We start from the raw sequence: 17,529 nt of genomic DNA, 5'->3' as shown, positions 1-17,529 counted from the left end.
TCCTGAAAGGCCGGGACCTGCCAACAGAGCACTACAACTGTTACATAGAGAGTGTCCCCTCAAAGTTGCAGCTCTGCAACACAGCACCTGCTTTTTCAGCTGATACAAAGAGATGCAAAACCAGTAACAAGAGTTAAACCCCAACTCCACAATCTCCTTGTTTAATTTCATCCATTTATCACAGCACTGTTGTGAATAAATGAGGTTGGCGGGTTGAAGACTGGAGACGAGGACAGGACAGTCCAGATTAAAGAGAAAAGATTAATTGCAAGTGGTTTAAGTCATGACTTTGTAGTTGGCTCCCAAGCTCCTGCTGCTGGGAGGGTTTAATAGAAGCCATTAAAATCTTCCACCTCCATGGCAAATGGGAGCAAATGAGCAATTACATAGGTGCTACAGATGGGAAAAAGAAAAATCAGATCATTAAGCATTACATGGGTGCCAAGCCATATGAACATGGCTTTCGTGTGCATGTGATGACCCAACTATTACACAGCTCAGCGAGCAATTAGCAGTCAGATCTGACAGCAGCCACGCGGCTCTGCCCGGGTTTAAGACAACTGCACTTGGAGGCAGAAATCTGAACCGATGCATAAACACGATTAATGCCGCCGAGCACTGAAGCAATACACAAGATGGTCCATCCCCAAAGAAATCAAAGCAAAGCCTCCCAGGAGCCATCACGCTGCAGGCTATTACCAACTGTTTGCAAACAGAAAGGCTGAAGCCTTCAGTTCGAGCTCACAGCCACGTCTCATGAGGTTTTCTCCACAACAGCAAATGCTCAGAACTCAGAGTCTTATTCTTAGGACTTGGGTTTTGTTTGTTCAAACGATATACTCTAGGGCTGACCTGGATGAGACTCAAATGAGGTATCCAAACATCAGTTATCATCACCTTTTCCAAGGAAGAGCAAGCGTTCTTTATAATTCACCTTCAGCCTCTATGAAGCAGCACCAGAAGGAAAACACCAAGTCAAAGGTGTAATTTTACCTTTAAGGATAAAGAGTTTAGACTCTTCTCTGTTATTTTAGCACCTGGGTATTGCCCTGAAATCAAATCTGCTTTTTGAAGGAGAAGGAATCCAGGAGCCGGACTGCGTGGCTGACGCTGGGATTCAGATTTTGACTTGGTTTATCTGCAATGGATGCTCTGCTCACGACAAAAGCACAAACACATGCAGGGCACAGGCCACTTCTCCAAATACCTACATGAATAATTACAAGTGCATCAATCTGAGCTTCAAAAAGCAACAGAATAAAGAAAAATCCCTACTCCACTGTGCGCTGAGATACAGAGATCTATCTACACACACAGAAACATAGCACAGGCCATCACAGCCTCCCTTCCTCCGAAGTGCCCCTACCACAGCAGAAGCTGGCCGTGCGTGAAGGAGGGCGAGGACCGCAGGCTGACGAATGCGAAGGTCAGGAGGATTAACCCCGGGGCTGTCAACTTTCTGCCTTTCCAAATGTCAAAAGACAGATTTGGCCTGGTGTGCGCTAAGGGATTACTCCGAAGAAAGGGAACTGCAGGAAGGATATTTCAAGTATTCAAGGAGTTTTTTCCATGACACAAAGCAGGTTCAGCCTCTTCCTTAACCTTCTGATACCTCCACACTGCAGAAATCTTGCTTCACCGGCCATTACTGGCCACTGACAGACTGCAGATGCTGCACTGTGAGCGTCAGTCATTCGTTTTCCATGTTTCTTTCATATTTCAGTTCCGTTTGCTGACACCCTTCACAGCAGCATCAGGATAAGGAATGGGCTCCTTTTAGTGGTGAACATCCTTCAAGACCTGTCTTGCTACAGAAAAGGAAAGCAGAGTCCCTACGTGTCATCCCTGTGTGTCATCTCAGTGTCTTGAGCAAGCAATCGCAAAGGAAACATTGATTTTGTGGGTGCTGTCTGACCGTATTAGAGGGAGAGAGAAAGAAAAAAGGAACTGCAAAAAATCCTCACTTTTATGGTGCATAAGTAAAAGTTAGGAAATGGTGTGAACCGAGTGCAGAAGGACCCAATCTGTGCCAGGCTGGCTCCATACAGGGACGGGGATCTCTGCCAAACCCCAGCAGAGCCCAGCACTGCTGACCACTGCTCCCCACTCCACCAAGGCTGAGGACAGTGCTGCAGCCACATCGGCCCTAGATGAGACATCAGCATGTCCAGCCATTAACCTTCCCACACTACAGACTCTGTTTCAGAGCCAGGAACCTGTTGGCTTCCCTCAGAGCCCCTCTCCTGCAGCATCTCAATGCTGCCAGGGAAAACACCAGAGCTGGAGCAGCCCAGAGCTGGCTGGGGACCGCAGGGTTTGCTCGTGTGGGCTCTTTGCTGCCCAGAACATACATGGATCCTCTCAAATCTCAGCAGTCCCTGCAAAAATGACCGTATCTTGGCACTGTACCCAGACAGGGTTACCAGCAGCCTGGTTATTCCTCAGCACGCTGGAATAGAGAGTTAACATGATCATAATAATTGGGCTGGATGTCAGGTTTCAAACAAACTCCCCGGACACATCCGACCCATGAGACTAAAGCAGAAATCCACGTACATTTACAGATAACAATACCCTTTAAAAGCCCAAACAATTCCTCGCGGTAAAGGTTTATACTTCTCTTCCATGTAAGCGCTTCAGAGCAATTTATAAAGCGTGACCTGCACGGATGCCAAAGCTGAGATGGCAAACGCCTCGTTTTACAAGAGGAGAGCACAGGTTAGAAGCATTTAAGCCATTTCCTCACGCCCAAACGATGTCAGGAGCTGAACGCCAGCAAAGTGAAATCCTGACTGCCCATTCCTCACCCCACTGCTTTAAGCCTCAAGAGCTGCAGTAACTCCTGACACCACGAGCACCTCAGCGAGGCGGCTGTTGCTCCTTCAGAGCTATCCCAGCCAAGGTCAGAACGGAGAATGGTGCTTTTAGCAAGAATTTTATTTCATAATTTACTTCAGAACAAGTGTTTCATCAAGCCATGTTTTCGGAATACTTCAAAGAATCAGAATCTCATTTTCACATCTTTTGCAAGCTGCCAGCTCTCTGTTTACTGTGAATGTTAAGCGCTGTGAGACAGAGATAACAAATGGAGGGGATACCTGTACCCCATTACAAACCACTGAGAGCAGCCTGAAACTTTGCTAACCATAACCCACTTGCAAAATGCTCTGCAGTCCTGAAGCTCACTGTGGGATCTGAGAATTACTTCAAAGCCAAGAGCATTTCTGTTGACCAATAAGGACAGCCCCCGGCACGGCAGAAGCAGTTGGCAAACTCCATTTTTGACAATGGGTCCTCTGAGAGAGGATTAAAAGTAAAGATTGGGAAAGGAAGAAAAGGGCAGATGAAAAGAAAAGCAGCAGGAGTGGGAGTGGAATGAAAAGGGTGCAGAGAACCCGGGTAATCTTAGGGCTTGGATGTGTCAGAAAGGGAAAATGGGGACTTAAAAGTCCAACAGAGACATGGCCAGGTGGAAAAAGGGTAAAGAGTTTATACATGATCTGAGTAAGAAAGGAAGCACGAAGAAGACTTGAATAAGTCAGTATTCGAGATGAGCAGCACTGGTGTTCTCCAGTACAAGGAACTGGTAACACCAGTTAACACTGGGCTCCACAGGTCCCTATCCCCATACCTTGGGGTACCCCTCGTTAGACTCCATCTGTGGAAAGTTTTAAACCCAGCAAAGGAGATGAAAACACATTTACTGTGTTCAACTGATGTGAGGAACATCAAGAGCCCAGGAAATTCCCCTGGGATTTCCTTGCATCCCTCTGTAATCTCTATATTGAGGATGTTTAGGGTCCCAGAGGGAAAAACACTGCTGTGCCCTTCATGACAGTGTTTTCAGCACACGTCCCTGGAGGCAGCTTCTGAATTCAGGCACCAAATTCCTTCCCTCTCCCCCCACCACTCCCCCCTGTTCTTGCAGCACCACATCAGCTTGAATAGTTTAAAAAAAGCAACTCCCTTCGTGCTTCCAGTTACTGCCCTGTATTTGAGCACAGTAATCGATCTCATGAGCCAAACCCCTCCATTTCCAGCACTGCGGTGGTAGTTTTAAGACAACGTCCACACTCACACTTCTCCTGCTGACAGGAGTAAAAAGCCTCATATCCTCAGTTACCGGTCTTAGCTGAGGAATAAGAATTAATCTTCCTTAACTGCTGGAACTGAGTCGGAAGCACCTGCACCATAAAACTTCTGCAGCCTCCCCAGGGGGTTCTGTTAGCGCCCAGGATTGAGCATCGGGGCTTCACAACCACAACGCTGCCATCGCCTGCGCCGCAGGGAAGGAAGCTACAGCACGGAAAGTGCCGTGTCTGCATCCCAGGAGCAAACTGCCCATCCCAGGGACAGCACTTTGTCATTGGAGCATCATTTCTGCCTCAAATTCCAGCTTTCCTCCCACCCCCCTCTATTTTCCAGGAACAGACACACTAACAACAACCCCCAGAAATTTCTAACATCCCCTCCTTGCTGCGCATTGCCCCAGTAAGTCCAAGAGAATTAAGGATCAGCCTTACCTGGGATGAGATCACAAAGTTTTTGTACACTTTAAGGCTTCTCTCCAAGTTAAAATAACAAATCAGACAGAAAACCAAACCAAAGCCCAAAACACACCAGTCTCTTCATTAATAATTTCTGACTCCTCACATAAGCATACTGCAAATTCAGCCTCTGCACTTAATGCCAACTCTGATACCACTTAATTGCTGAGACTGTAATTAAAGCGCTGTGTTACAGACCATGGAGCATCAGCAACACAGCCCTTCGTTGGCTAAGGGCAGGCAGGAGCTCCCCAGAAGACTCTCAGTGCCAGAGAACAGCCATGTGCAAAGACACTGTGTAGGAATGCATCATCTTGCTGCATGGCATATACCCACCTTCAAGTATTTTACATGTTTAGGAAGGTCATCAACACCCAAATTCCTTTTTACACAGGATGGAGCAGGAGAAGTACTACAGGGTTTGTTCATCTACAAGAGCTCCTCACCTCCCGGGCAAATTTGCACGCTAAAAAAGCGCACCTCAACATTCAGAAAAGGAATATGATCCTCTGAAGTTCTCAAAATGACTGTTTCCATTTTCTCCTTATGTTATGTTGGGAGTTTTTCATCAATCTTTCTCTACTGTGATTGCTCCAAGGGGCACAGTGACAGCTGGGAAACCTCCCAGTGTGCTGCCACATTGGCTCTAGCCTCCAAATAGAAGCTCCTTGTACCTGCACTGGGAGATGTACGTGTGCATCCACCCCATCCCAAGGTGGCTGTGGGCATGTCCTACCTTCTCCTTGCTTGACCCATGTATACAGGACAATCTGGCCTGGTTTTGCCCAACCTGACCACGTCAGGGATTACTCACAAGCTTCCAGTCTTTGCCCCAGTCATTCCTGTCTCTGTGCCTTCTGGATGAACAGCAGTGCCAAGGGTCCAGTGACCGGGGGCAGAGAAGGTAAGCAAGGCTGATAGCAGGTTTTTCCTTGACTCGCCTGAATGAACTGCAGTTGCAGCCACGTATCATGGATGTAGTGACAGTAAAGTCTCCTGGTTTTATTTGTCGTGCAATCAGGGGTCTTGGAGTCAAACGCTGAGGGTCCAGAAGGCAAATGTGATCTCCTGAGAGCGGAAGTCATGAGATCGGCCTCTCAGGCACTCTTCTAGTCTGTTCATCATTGAGTAAAGCCATCGACTCAGAAGATAAAGTCAGGCTTTAAGGAGCACAGAGACCCAAGTCAGGCAGTAAATGACCAGGGGGCAGATGGACCTGCATGTTTGGCCTTTTCTAAAAGCATGGGTTGAGAGCACCCTGTACATGGCACAGGAGCACAGACAAGGCAACAAGCAGGTCCGTCAGACACAAATATCTCCATAACAAGAAAGGTTTAACTTGTTTCTCCTGCACTGCTGCTTTCATCCACCCTTTTCAGAGGGCCAGAGCTGAAAATAAAAGGCAGAAAGAACAAGTTGATGGAACAGGCCAACTGCCCAAAATGAAAAGGTTTAAGGCTGAGTCAAACCCTTCAAGTCAGCAAGGAGGCACTGTGGAAAAAGCCTACTTGACATATCAAGAGCTGAGGTGAAATCGTCAGTTAGAGGAGAAAACTACATAGAAAAAAGAGAAAATAAGAGATGCTCTGATGAAATATCTCCAAACACCTTCAACAGCAGCTCCTCAGGGAAGGCTTCAATGCTCAGCCTGAAGGAGAGGGCAGCGGAGAGAGAGGAAAGGCACGGCCAGGGCAGGATGGGCAGCTGGTAAAGGTCTCTGGCACCACACACAATCATCCCCAGCATGAACGTGCCACTGATTACTATGCCCTAATTTAGACAGCACATCCAAAAAGGGCAAGTAACTTCTTTCCATGATAGCTTTTTCTTTCTAAACAAGCACATCTTATGCACATCATGTATTTGTATCATGTGCATTACTGCAAACACAGCTTCTCATTAAAGTAACTGAACTGGAACAGGGCTAACGCGTTGTATTTTCTCTTTATGCCTGTGTGGAACTGGCACGTTGGACCAAATTCCCTCCTTGAATAACGACATTATAACCAACAACAGCACTCGTCTTCACAGTTTTGCTTAAGTCACTCTTCTGAAACAGCACAACCCTTTTGTTTTCCAAAGCCCGAGGGATTCCCAAATACTTCTGTATTAATTATTTACTCCCTGTAAATTTCAGTGTTCAAACAGCTCTGCTAAGACAACTACAGAAAACCCAGGAAGGGCAGGTTGTATGTGGGACGGCTGAAGGCCACGAGAAGGAGTTACGGGAGGGTTCGTGCCTCTGTTGCAGGGCTGGATGTGTCATTATCCTTGCAACTAACATCTCAAAGGTATTCGTTTCCCTTTCCTTCCCTCAAACTCCACAATGCTTCCAACTGGAATTAAGTTAGCACTTACAAAAGCAAAACACCGTAATTTTAGCACTGTATCACTCCAATTTGTTTTCTTTTTATACTCTCAAGAGAAAGAAAACCTTTAGTTCCCATGTGCCTTTTGTCATGACAAACCACAAAGATAATTACTAGGAAGCTGCTCGGGTAAAACCTCTCAAACCGACTGTCACTGGAAAGCCAGACAGGCATTCCCAAAATAACAACTAAATAATTGATGTTATTGGAGTCACACAACACAATACCCGTAACAGAAATAACCAGCAGCCAGCCCCCAGTAACCACTGGCTTTCTCTGGCTTCTGCCACCAGTATGAGTCACGTTTCTAGAACAAGGGAGGGGTTACTCTGTGTCGTAGATTACCCCAAGGCTACAACTGCTATCAAGAGTCTGTGCAGTGACACATCAAGATGCTTTTAGCCAGTATGGGCTTTAATCACAGGATAATTTTAATTATAATCCATAATCCCTTGAAGTTCCCTTGTTAGTAGAGATGTGGACCTCACAACTGACTTTGACTGCAAACCTTCCACAGACGGAGTTCAGAGTAACTTTGTCCTTTCCCCAAAGCCTTAATTATATTCTCACTTTGAAAAGAAATGTTTAAGAAATCCACAACTTCAATCTAACCAGAACTTAGATGCCAATTCAACTACAGAAGCAGCTTTCCGCACCCTTCCACTGAAAACACAACTCTCACACCATCCACCTGCCAGACCGAACCCCTAGAGGAAGCATTTTAGTCCAAGACATAAATAGGGTATTGAAGAAAGAAGAAATTCTCCTATTTAACCATACAGCCACTTAATTCTCTTAAAGTCCTCCACACTGCATAGATGAAGAAATGAACAAATCAATGGCTAATGGGATATGGACACGGTGCTGAATGGGTGGTGCACATCCACACGTCCTAAAGCCAACACAGCGGTGCAGCTCTGCGGGGGAGGACAACACAGGACCAACAATAATCCTGCTCTTTCTTACCTCTGCTCTTGAACACCAGCAGGTGGTAGCTTGCAAATTAAGTCATAGAACAAAAAAAAAACAAACCATAAATAGTTTGGCAAAAATTACAGCAGTGTTTACAGAAGGAAGAAAGGAAGGGAGAGAGCAAAATGTGCTGCCAGAAATAGAGAAGTGCAGACGTTTTAGCATGACACAGATACCGGAGAGCTTGTCACACAAAACCAAACACGAGTGCTCTGCATCAGTCGAAGCCTCCTGAGATACTCAGATTAAGTGGAACCTCGCCTCCTCTGCTTTACTTTGTGTCTCCACAGGATAGTGCTTATCTCAGAAATGAAATACCGGAATCGTCTCAGGTGAGGAAACTGCGAAGGCAAGGAGGATACAGGCATCTCTGCAGACACTAAGAAACAGCCAAAGCAGCGGCTGTCTCGGCACCAAGTGACTAATGAAAGCAAGCTGTCACAGAGGAGCGCTAACCTTTACTAAAGCAAATAGTCCCCTCAAAGCATGTGCTGGCCCAAAGTCAAAAACGTGGTATTTCCATGTATTTTAATGGACAGACTATGTGCAAATTATATATATATATTTTTTTTTGAGAGTGGTATTTCAAAGCACAGTATTAAAAAACGGCTTCAAGAACACAGCGATGAAGACAACGAAGATGGCGCTCTCTTGAGACGAAGGGCTACTCAATTCTGTGCCTGCCTCAACAGAAAATTCTCAAGGTCAAAAGGGATTCCAAAGAAGAAGTCAGTAATGATTCATTTCCAAAGCTCACCAGGAATTCAGATTGAATTTTAATTGAGTGTTCAGCACACACCTTGCCCCATGTCTGCAAAAATACAATCTTTCTGTAAAGTAAGGCTGTCAGTCGTGTACCAGTACCTGGGGTTTTGGGTAATTAAAAAAGAAGAGAATATTTGCTCATTAGAGGACACAATTCCTCTTGCTGCACAAACTTCGAAAAGCTTTGGGGGCCTTTGAAATACTGTGAGCCATTTCCCAATATAAGAATCCATAGGGGAAAAAAATCCATAGTGTAGGCCAACAAAGAAAGAAGAGTCGTATTTAGTGCCCTGGCCAACTTAGGAGAGGTCTCAAGAGGTCACAAACACTCATGTTCCTCCTGCAGACATCCAAACACAAATCCACACAGTAGGTTAAAGTTTATGTAAAGCAAATAAAAGCAACTCCATAGTTGCTTACAGAAGAGGGCTGATTTCACAGGATGCCCCTTATCCCGAAGACGCTGTCGCAGCCCAGTGACAGTTGCCCAGCGTACCCAGGATAAGCCACCTACCTGGCTCCTCCGCCCCCCAGCACCAGGGCGATGGCGTTTCCAGTCAGAACACGAGCCAGGCGAGAGAAGTCAGAGTGACGGTCTGGTGGTTTCTGGAACACGCGTTCGTACATCTCTATCTGCAGGAGAGAGGCAGAAGATGGTCACTGGAAAGGCAGGGTAGAGCCTGCACCACCAGCCATATCATTAGAAAGTGGATAGCTGTTCTTCAAATGAGGGTTAATGAACTATCCAACAGCTCGAGTGATCACCTCTCTTACTTTCATAGTAGCTGGGAGCATTTCATCATAGCACAGGATTTGAAGGTACTGGGAAGCATCCCAAGTCTGCCTCTGCTTGGCCTTCAGCATGGTTTTTGAAAGCAGGGGGATCCTCCAAGTGGAAAGGGCTCTATCCCATGCACACACCTATCCATATGACCTTAAGAAAGTATTTACTGTCTTCAGCCATGCCAACTAAGCATCCAGAAAGAAGACATGAGCCCCTTACCCTTACAGTAAATATAAATTTCCTACAGTAAATATAAGTTATCAATATATAACTAAATTTCCTATAGTAAATTGAGGCCAAACAGATTTAAGAGAAAACCACGTGTGTAACAGTCACTTGCACATCAGAATATCATATAGTACCATTATATTGGGTTACAAGTAAGGTACCACAGCTAAGGGACCAGCCACCAAAGCAGGAATCACAGAATATCAGGAGTTGGCAGGACCCTCTGGAGCTCCCCCAGTGCAACCCCTGCCAGAGCAGGATCACCAGAGCAGTCACACAGGAACACGGCCAGGGCTTTGGGTGTCTCCACACAAGGAGACTCCACAACCTCTCTGGGCAGCCTGGGCCATGCTCCAGAACCCTCACACTGACAAAGTTTGGCCTCATCTTCAGCTTGAACCTCCTGTGCTCCAGCTTGGGACCATTGCCCCTTGTCCTGGCATTAGACACCAATCTCTTACCAGCTTGGGCAGGCTTCTTTTGGAGAAGACCCTGCGTGGGCAGTGGAGATGGAGATGAGCAGAACACCAGCTCCGCATGTTGAGCCACTCCACGGTTCGGGAAGGGAGAGGGCCATCCTCCTTATGGAGCAGGATGAGTTGCTTCTGAGCTCGGACCGCAGTGTTCTCCAGCATCCTCTCCAGCTACAGCACAAGATGCACCAAAGGAATGGGGGTGTCAGGCATTGACTGCTCCAGTATCAGTTTAACAGAGTATTGTATTATGAAATACATATATATATACACACACACACACACACACACACACACACACACACACACGTATATATATGACCCCTATTCCTATCTGAATCTGCAGACAACTACGCACACTAAGAACCCTCAAACCAGATTGCTTTAGACAACTACTCTATTAGCTGTGGGCTTACCTGGCACACAGAACTCTCAAACCAGACAAGGATTCAAACCTGAATGCTTAAAATTGAATGCTTTTTACAAAAAAAAAAACCATTAAATGCACATCACAGACACATGCTGTTCACGCACAAGTGATACTTAAGCCTACAAAATGTTCAGCATGTTTTGTTCTTTCACTCCCAGGCCCCTTTTTCCTCTTTGCATTCCTTCTTTTGATTTTTTCTGTTGTTGTTTTAGGCAACCGATGGTGAGTTGCCTTTACTGTGCATCCCGCCTCCCACACAGTCGTGAAGGAGCGACACAAAGCGCCACACAAGAACGCCGCAGATGGTAACAGCCCCAGGCTCTTGGGAGGTCAGACCCAGCACTTCGCAATCCTCAAAAACCCACTCGTGACCTCGTTTTGAAATTTCTTGCAGAATTTATATGTCAGGTCGAACAACTTCGGTAACAAAATATCAAAAATAAAAATAGATAGTAAAAGGGGGAAAAAAAAAACCCTAACAGCTTACAATCTGTAATAAAATGTATTAAATTATTCATAAAATACAATTTATATCTACTTTTTCCTAGGCATACACCATAAATTTCATCCAAGCAGAAAAAAATGTCTCTCTGTCTGGAAATCCTGCAAAGACTTTCTGGACAGAAATGCAATTTGGCTTTTGATTTGCTATCGGCCAAAACGACTCTTTGGAAGAGAAGTGCCCAGCTGGAAATACTTCTGTATAAAACCTGCCATTTCAGAGGATCCTCGTGCAATTCTTTTTTCCATTTATAACACGCATTTCTCAGGAATATTTCATTATTTACGCTTCGCTGGGTATGAAACCCAGGAAAATTCGGGAGTATGAAACGACCTCCTTTGATCTGGGGTGTTAACACCACAAATAGAGGTAGGAGTTGCACCCTCACCTCACCCACGGTAGGCTCCTGGTCCCCCAGCCCCACGATGAGGATGCAGTCAGCCTGGCGGATGCAGCGCTGCGTCCAGGGCGTCAGGGTGCTGTCTGCCTGGTAGAGCACGATCCGGTGGATGTCCTCCTGCTGGCCCAGCCAGCTGGTCAGGCGGTACTCGTGGATACTGGGGATGGAAAAGACAAAAAACCCTCAAATCCAGACTGGTTTAGATCACAGCTGCTGACACACGAGAGGGAAATTTGTCTGAAGGGCATCAGAGACTGGCATCTCTCACTCATCCAGTCCAGGAATGTTACCCGCCCACATTTCCAGGCTCGTGCTTGCTTTATTTCTCCATTATTTGTACATATATATATGTGCACATATCTATTTGATGTATACACAGAGAAAAGAGGATGCAGTGTGCCTAACTTCAGTAAGACTTCCATGAATCCCCGAAAATGAGGGCACAATACTCACTTGGACTAATTCAGCCATTCCTCACTATGGATAAAAGAAACCAAACCCACCCACATGTGAACCAAATACTTTTGAAACACTGGTCCTTCAAACACCTTGATCAGAAAGCCCAGTAAATGCTAGAACACAGAACTTTATTCCCAAACGCTGTATCTTTATCAGAGCAGCACGCTATCTTTCTGCATTTTATCAGAAATAAAGAGGGCAGGTACCTATCCAGCGCAGCAGAACCAAGCCGCTGTTTGATGTTATCACTGGTGAGCAGCAAAGCAGGACCTGGAAGAACAAAAAGTTTCACATGTGAACATGCTGACAATCTCTGAGAAAACGTGGCTATAACAGAGAGAGCTCTGTGAATCTGCTTTGAAGTTCATGATGGATCAGAGCACTGATTTGAGCTGTCATAGAAGAAAGAGCCAGCACAGAGTCTCCACTAAGATTTTCACACCTATCTGCAATAATGTCTCCCCATTTTCCATATTCCCTGAGCTCTGTTACTGCCGTAGTCTCAGCTCTCTTTTATTGCACACCTCAGTGCGACGCAGGACGACAGCTTCTACCGCAGCTGCATTTTCACAAACACAACACTCTGAGCATCACGGACCTTTGCCAACCACAAAAAGCCCAGAAATCTGCTTTTAATGACAGAAGCTATTTCACTGACCTGCTGAAACGCACCATTTGTACATCCTGTGCAGAAGCAGCTCCCCAGATGAGCCCTAAAGCTCTCTGTAGCTGTACCACTTATTCAATGAGCCAACAGGGACCTACACCACTCCCAACCTCAAGCAGAAAAAGCCTCCCAAATCTGTAGGACACAGCCTGATCCCCATCACTCCCACTACCAAGACAGGCATCTGGCAACAATATAATATCCCAGACGAATTTCTTGCAGGCACTTGAGTCTATTTTTCTTATTGACAACTCTATGTCAGCAGCAGCAACACAAGCCACATGTGGTGGAGGTTGCAGAGTAACTGCAGCTAAATACGAAAAAGCAATGATAGGAAAACTTGAGGGATTAACCTCACACCTACAGAAACTATTGTCTGCCTCGTACCAAGAGAGAAATTCGCATTTACAAGACACGAAAGAGCAGTCGCTTTGTGCTGATGTTTTCATAATGGACCCCTTCATTTTCTCAGTAACAGAAGAACTGAAATTTATGTATGAAATAACAAAACACTTAATTATGGGAGGTCTCTCAAGGCATTAATAAAGCAGCACGGCTTAATGAGTTGAGTAAAAATCAAGGAGCCATGAATGAACAACATGGTAAGAGATCACAATTTCATACTTACATGCTCAAAAAGCAAAAACCACAAATACAGTGCATGGAGCTGGGATCCTGACCTCCAGGGCCAATTCATCTACCCCCCAATGCCCCATTCCTCCCGTAAAGACTTCATTCTGTTTAAATGTACCTTAATATTAGACTTGAAAACACTCAGAAGTGTGATCTTTCATCTGGTATTTTCAAACAACCAAATAACGCTTGCTCTTCATTACACCGATGATGAAGAAAGAGCAAATAAAGATGGACGAAAGTACCCCAGTAAGTTGGGAGCAAAAGATAAAAAGTAAAAGCTGGTGAGAAAGCATGGAAAAGAGGATGACTTGGGAGCAGAATTTCATCTCCTCATCCTCCAATCAAGTTGATGTTGGTGGGTTCCTATGACAGGACAAGTCCAGAGCATCAGGAATTGGCCCCTAAGCATTTCAAGACCTGAAGTGGTTCAACCTCAGCCCCTTCAGTGCTGCTCCTTCGTCAGTGCTCGCTGAACCCCATCTGCAGGGAACAGATCCAATGCTTGCAAGGGATTTTACCACTGAATTTTTAACATCAGTACATTATTTGATCTGGTTCACCATTTATCCCCCCAAAACAGTTGGGCTAGCACAGCTTTGGATGAGGAAATGGGATTAAGAGAGGTCTCCCAGAAGAAATCCTCGTGGCTTTGCATGCTATGAGGACAGCGAGGCAGAGAGGGCAGGTCAACGATGAAAAAGCATTCAAGAGCAGAGTTATCATTTGTGTTCATTAATGTGTCAAAGTTCTCAGCAAAACAGAAATGATATGTGGACCAAATATTCTTCCTGGATATGTGACGTACAAAGCTTTGTGACAGTGGGGGAAGTTTAGGAGGCAAAGACGAACAGCCAGGAATGCAAAACGAGCTGAGGAATACAATAAAAACGTCAAGTGAGAGAGACTAACGGCGAGGAGGGAGCAGCTCCACCTCTGCGCTCGCCTCCTACCTCCCCATACCCAGACACCGAGACCCAGGAACAAAGCAAAGGAGCTTGGATCTGATGCACTGGGGACACAAGTCCTACAGGGAAACCATCAAACCCAGTGACCCAGCCAGAAGACCTTTACACAAGGTGGGAGCAGACTTTGCAGAGCTGGGGTGCATCTTTACCTTAGCCAAGGTGATGGCTACCTCACCCACAGGTATCTTAAATGGGGACAACACATCCCCATCGAGCACCAGAAGAGCCTTGGAGAGGCAGACGATGTCAGAAATCATGTCCACGCACCCCACTTCTGTATTTGGAAAAGCAGTGGTGCCAATACATGACACAAACACGTGTGTACAGGCAGAGACACGGCTGTGCTGGCACAGGGGGAGTCTGCCAAGCATCCCCTCCACGCACCAGCAGCGCAGACCAAGGCGCCCAGACCCTTCCTCATCCCCAGCACCGAACACGGCAACGCTTCCAACCGAACCAACTCTGTTTTGCTTCAGAAATAACAGCCATCTGCTCCACACTTCCAATTCCTAGCAAGCTTCCAATTAATCAACCATTAAATAACCCTTCATTAATGTGATCAAGAACACCAACATATGTGTTCTCAAGTGCCTAAACCAGAATGACCAAAAGCGTTACTTGAACTAAACTGCTGAGAGCAGCTAAGTAATAAAAACCATCCCCAAGGACATACCCCTCAAACAGCCACCCCAGCAGGCAGGAGTGTCCAAGGTGATGTGCAGCGCATCCTCAGCACGCGTTATCGCTGTCACACACCAGCACCTCGTGACGCTCTCGCCACCCCTGACATCAGTCGGCATCACGAGAGCGTCCCTGCATCCTCCAGCAGCCGCCTGCGCACCGCTGAGACCCTGCTCTTCCAGCAGGATGAGACCCGGGGTGAAGAGTTGAAAGTTAAGAACAGAGGAGAGGTGATATGAGGTAACATTAAATATTTATCCGAGCCCAACAGCGTCTCTCTGACTGCACCCAGCAGCAGATTGCTGGGGAAGAGTATAACAGCGAGGAAAACTTAATGACATTCTCCGAGCCTCCAGCAACTCGTAGTTTATGAATCTCTCAAGCCAGAGGCAGTGGCTTTTAATAGTCCTCGGGGGATTCTTCTCTCAGCAAACTCAGGATTGTGAATCCTGGCTTTTAAGCGCCTCAGATGAGAAAACTGTGAGGCAGTGGTCTCACCTCTGGGCACAGAGGGTCAGGACAAGGGGCAGCCTCATGGAGCATCTGAATTGGTACTCCAGAATCACCTGGTTTTTAGTACAGAACTACAACTCCATGAAAGAGAAGTGAGGAGAAAAAAATGCTGGCAAATATCAGAGGTCGAGCTCATTTTATCTTTTAAGAATAAAAGGTGCTCGGGAAACGGGTCAAGGCAGCCCCTCAGCAAGGCTGCCCAGCCCAAATCCTGCTCCAGTCAGGAGGCGTAAGGAGCACACAAGACACAAAACTCTGCCTTTCTTTTCATGACGAGCATGGTACTCACTTTGGTCATTTTTTTCCCCATATAACATCGATTTCATAAGATATGCAGGAGTGGGGATACAGATACCCAGTTGTAAGTCTAATAAGACATGATCAGAATGTTTTATTAAGAGAAATCAGAGACCCAGAGGTCAAGGACTGATCTGTCACGATTAGAAATGGTTGCAAATCCACCACACCTGGAAAAAAGACTCACAGCAACAGATATGTTCAGTAGAAAATGCACTGTGGAAAAATATTAGCACAGCAAACCTGGCTGGACTTCATCAAAAAAGAATTTATATCCGGCCTAATAAAAGTCTACAGAATTACATGTCAAGGAGACAGAGCAGAGAAACGAGTTTGATGTCCCAGTGTCAGAAGATCTCACCAAGCAAAAAATACCAAGTTGTGCCAGGGTCCAGGCACCACATCAAACACTCAATGTTTAAATCTGCTCTGTGTGCAAAGAAGGGAAATTTCGGCAGAGCTACAATTAAAACCTCCAATAATTATTAGTACAGATTTCACTGAGCTTTCCAACATACTATACATTTTTAGAAGTTAAAAGAAAGCTTACACTTAAAGGGCAAAAAGGAAGGAGCGAGACACATATGTTGGATTTGAATTCCTCTCTACTTCAGTTTGAAATGAAATACAATCAGAGGGCTCCCACATATAAAGCAGAATGTGCACATCCATGTGGTGTCATTTAGCTGCTCTCAGTAACAGAACCAAAAAACAGCTAGACAAACACAATAAAAATCTGAATATTGCAAAAGAGCTTTTTCATAAGAGATGCTCTCAGCTCTACCAGGATTAAGGGGAAAAAAATATTAATAACAAAAAGAGACATCACGAGCCTTGACCAGGATTTAGCAGCCTGGTTATCCTGACTGGAAACTGCAGAGCAGTAAAACTCGCCCATCTTCCTGTCAGCGGGGTTCAGAAGCAGAAAATTCTGTCCCTGCTTTTTTTGGAAGTTTTATATTTGACCTCTCCCTTCTTTGGAGACCCAAAGACCAAGGTTTAAAGAAAGGGCTTATACAAGGAAGCGTGCAGGCAAATGGAGCGAGGAAGCAGTGACGCAGCCTCCGGTTCACCACGCTCCGACGATCCCGCTGCCTCCTCCATGCTCAGATGGTATTTTACATTTATCCCTCTCTGCAGATGAAGGCAGATTCACGCCGAGTTCCTGCCCCAGATACCAGGTAACTGCTGACAGCCCAGCTTTTAGCAGAGCAAACGCCACGGCGACACGAATGTCCGTTAGTATTTAATTGGGACACAACCACACTGCAAGCACAACCTGGCCAGCCAGGCCAGCACACTCAGGGGACCTGAAAGCCCAGTCTGGTCACATCAATGGCATCACTGCAACATTCATCCTAATATTAACAGGAAGAGGAAGGACATTTTCTAAAATAATATCTGAAGTTGCAATCAAAAGCTAAACCCAACTGCTCTACCCACACAAGCTCACACAGAGCAAGGTTACCCTCCACTGCTCTGGAACATATTTCGAGCCCTGAGTAATGAAATAATACGGCTCAAATGTTAAGTCAAGTGTTAAATGGCAACATCTGATGACAATTTACAATTAAAAAAAGTTGGTTCGAGAAAAGCCAGAAGAGCAAACAAGAAGAATAGGCTAACAGCAGCAAATCTAGACAGAGAAACCTGGTATTTTCAAATTTGGGAACATATGCACGGAAGGAGACTTCCTGAGGAGAAAGATTTTCAATTAAGCCTTCTCAAGCCTATTAATTAACACCTCCCATCTCCATAAATACATCTAAGGCCTAATGGCAGTTCACACCCAAAGCCCAAGCGCTAATGAGCCAATCTGAAGGCCAGGAGCGGGTACGTGC

At 45.8% G+C, this 17,529-nt stretch overlaps 1 protein-coding gene across 1 annotated transcript in view; it reads right to left on the bottom strand.

The window, feature by feature from the left end:
• Positions 1-9,143: 9,143 nt before the first annotated feature.
• The window catches only part of LOC104547942 (patatin-like phospholipase domain-containing protein 7), a gene marked incomplete at its 5' end in the record, with an annotated part of 45,400 nt that continues 37,014 nt past the window's right edge, over positions 9,144-17,529 (bottom strand). Inside the window, 4 exons of the mRNA XM_010193814.1 lie at positions 9,144-9,286; positions 10,127-10,309; positions 11,459-11,627; positions 12,136-12,199. Of these exons, the coding sequence (XP_010192116.1) occupies positions 9,164-9,286; positions 10,127-10,309; positions 11,459-11,627; positions 12,136-12,199 (539 nt within the window). The remainder of the gene's footprint in view (positions 9,287-10,126; positions 10,310-11,458; positions 11,628-12,135; positions 12,200-17,529) is intronic.

Source organism: Mesitornis unicolor, unplaced genomic scaffold (genome assembly GCF_000695765.1).
Source record: "Mesitornis unicolor isolate BGI_N332 unplaced genomic scaffold, ASM69576v1 scaffold1521, whole genome shotgun sequence".
Taxonomy (NCBI): domain Eukaryota; kingdom Metazoa; phylum Chordata; class Aves; order Mesitornithiformes; family Mesitornithidae; genus Mesitornis; species Mesitornis unicolor.
Note: the sequence above shows the minus strand (reverse complement) of the source record. Positions and strands in the feature narration are given on the sequence as shown.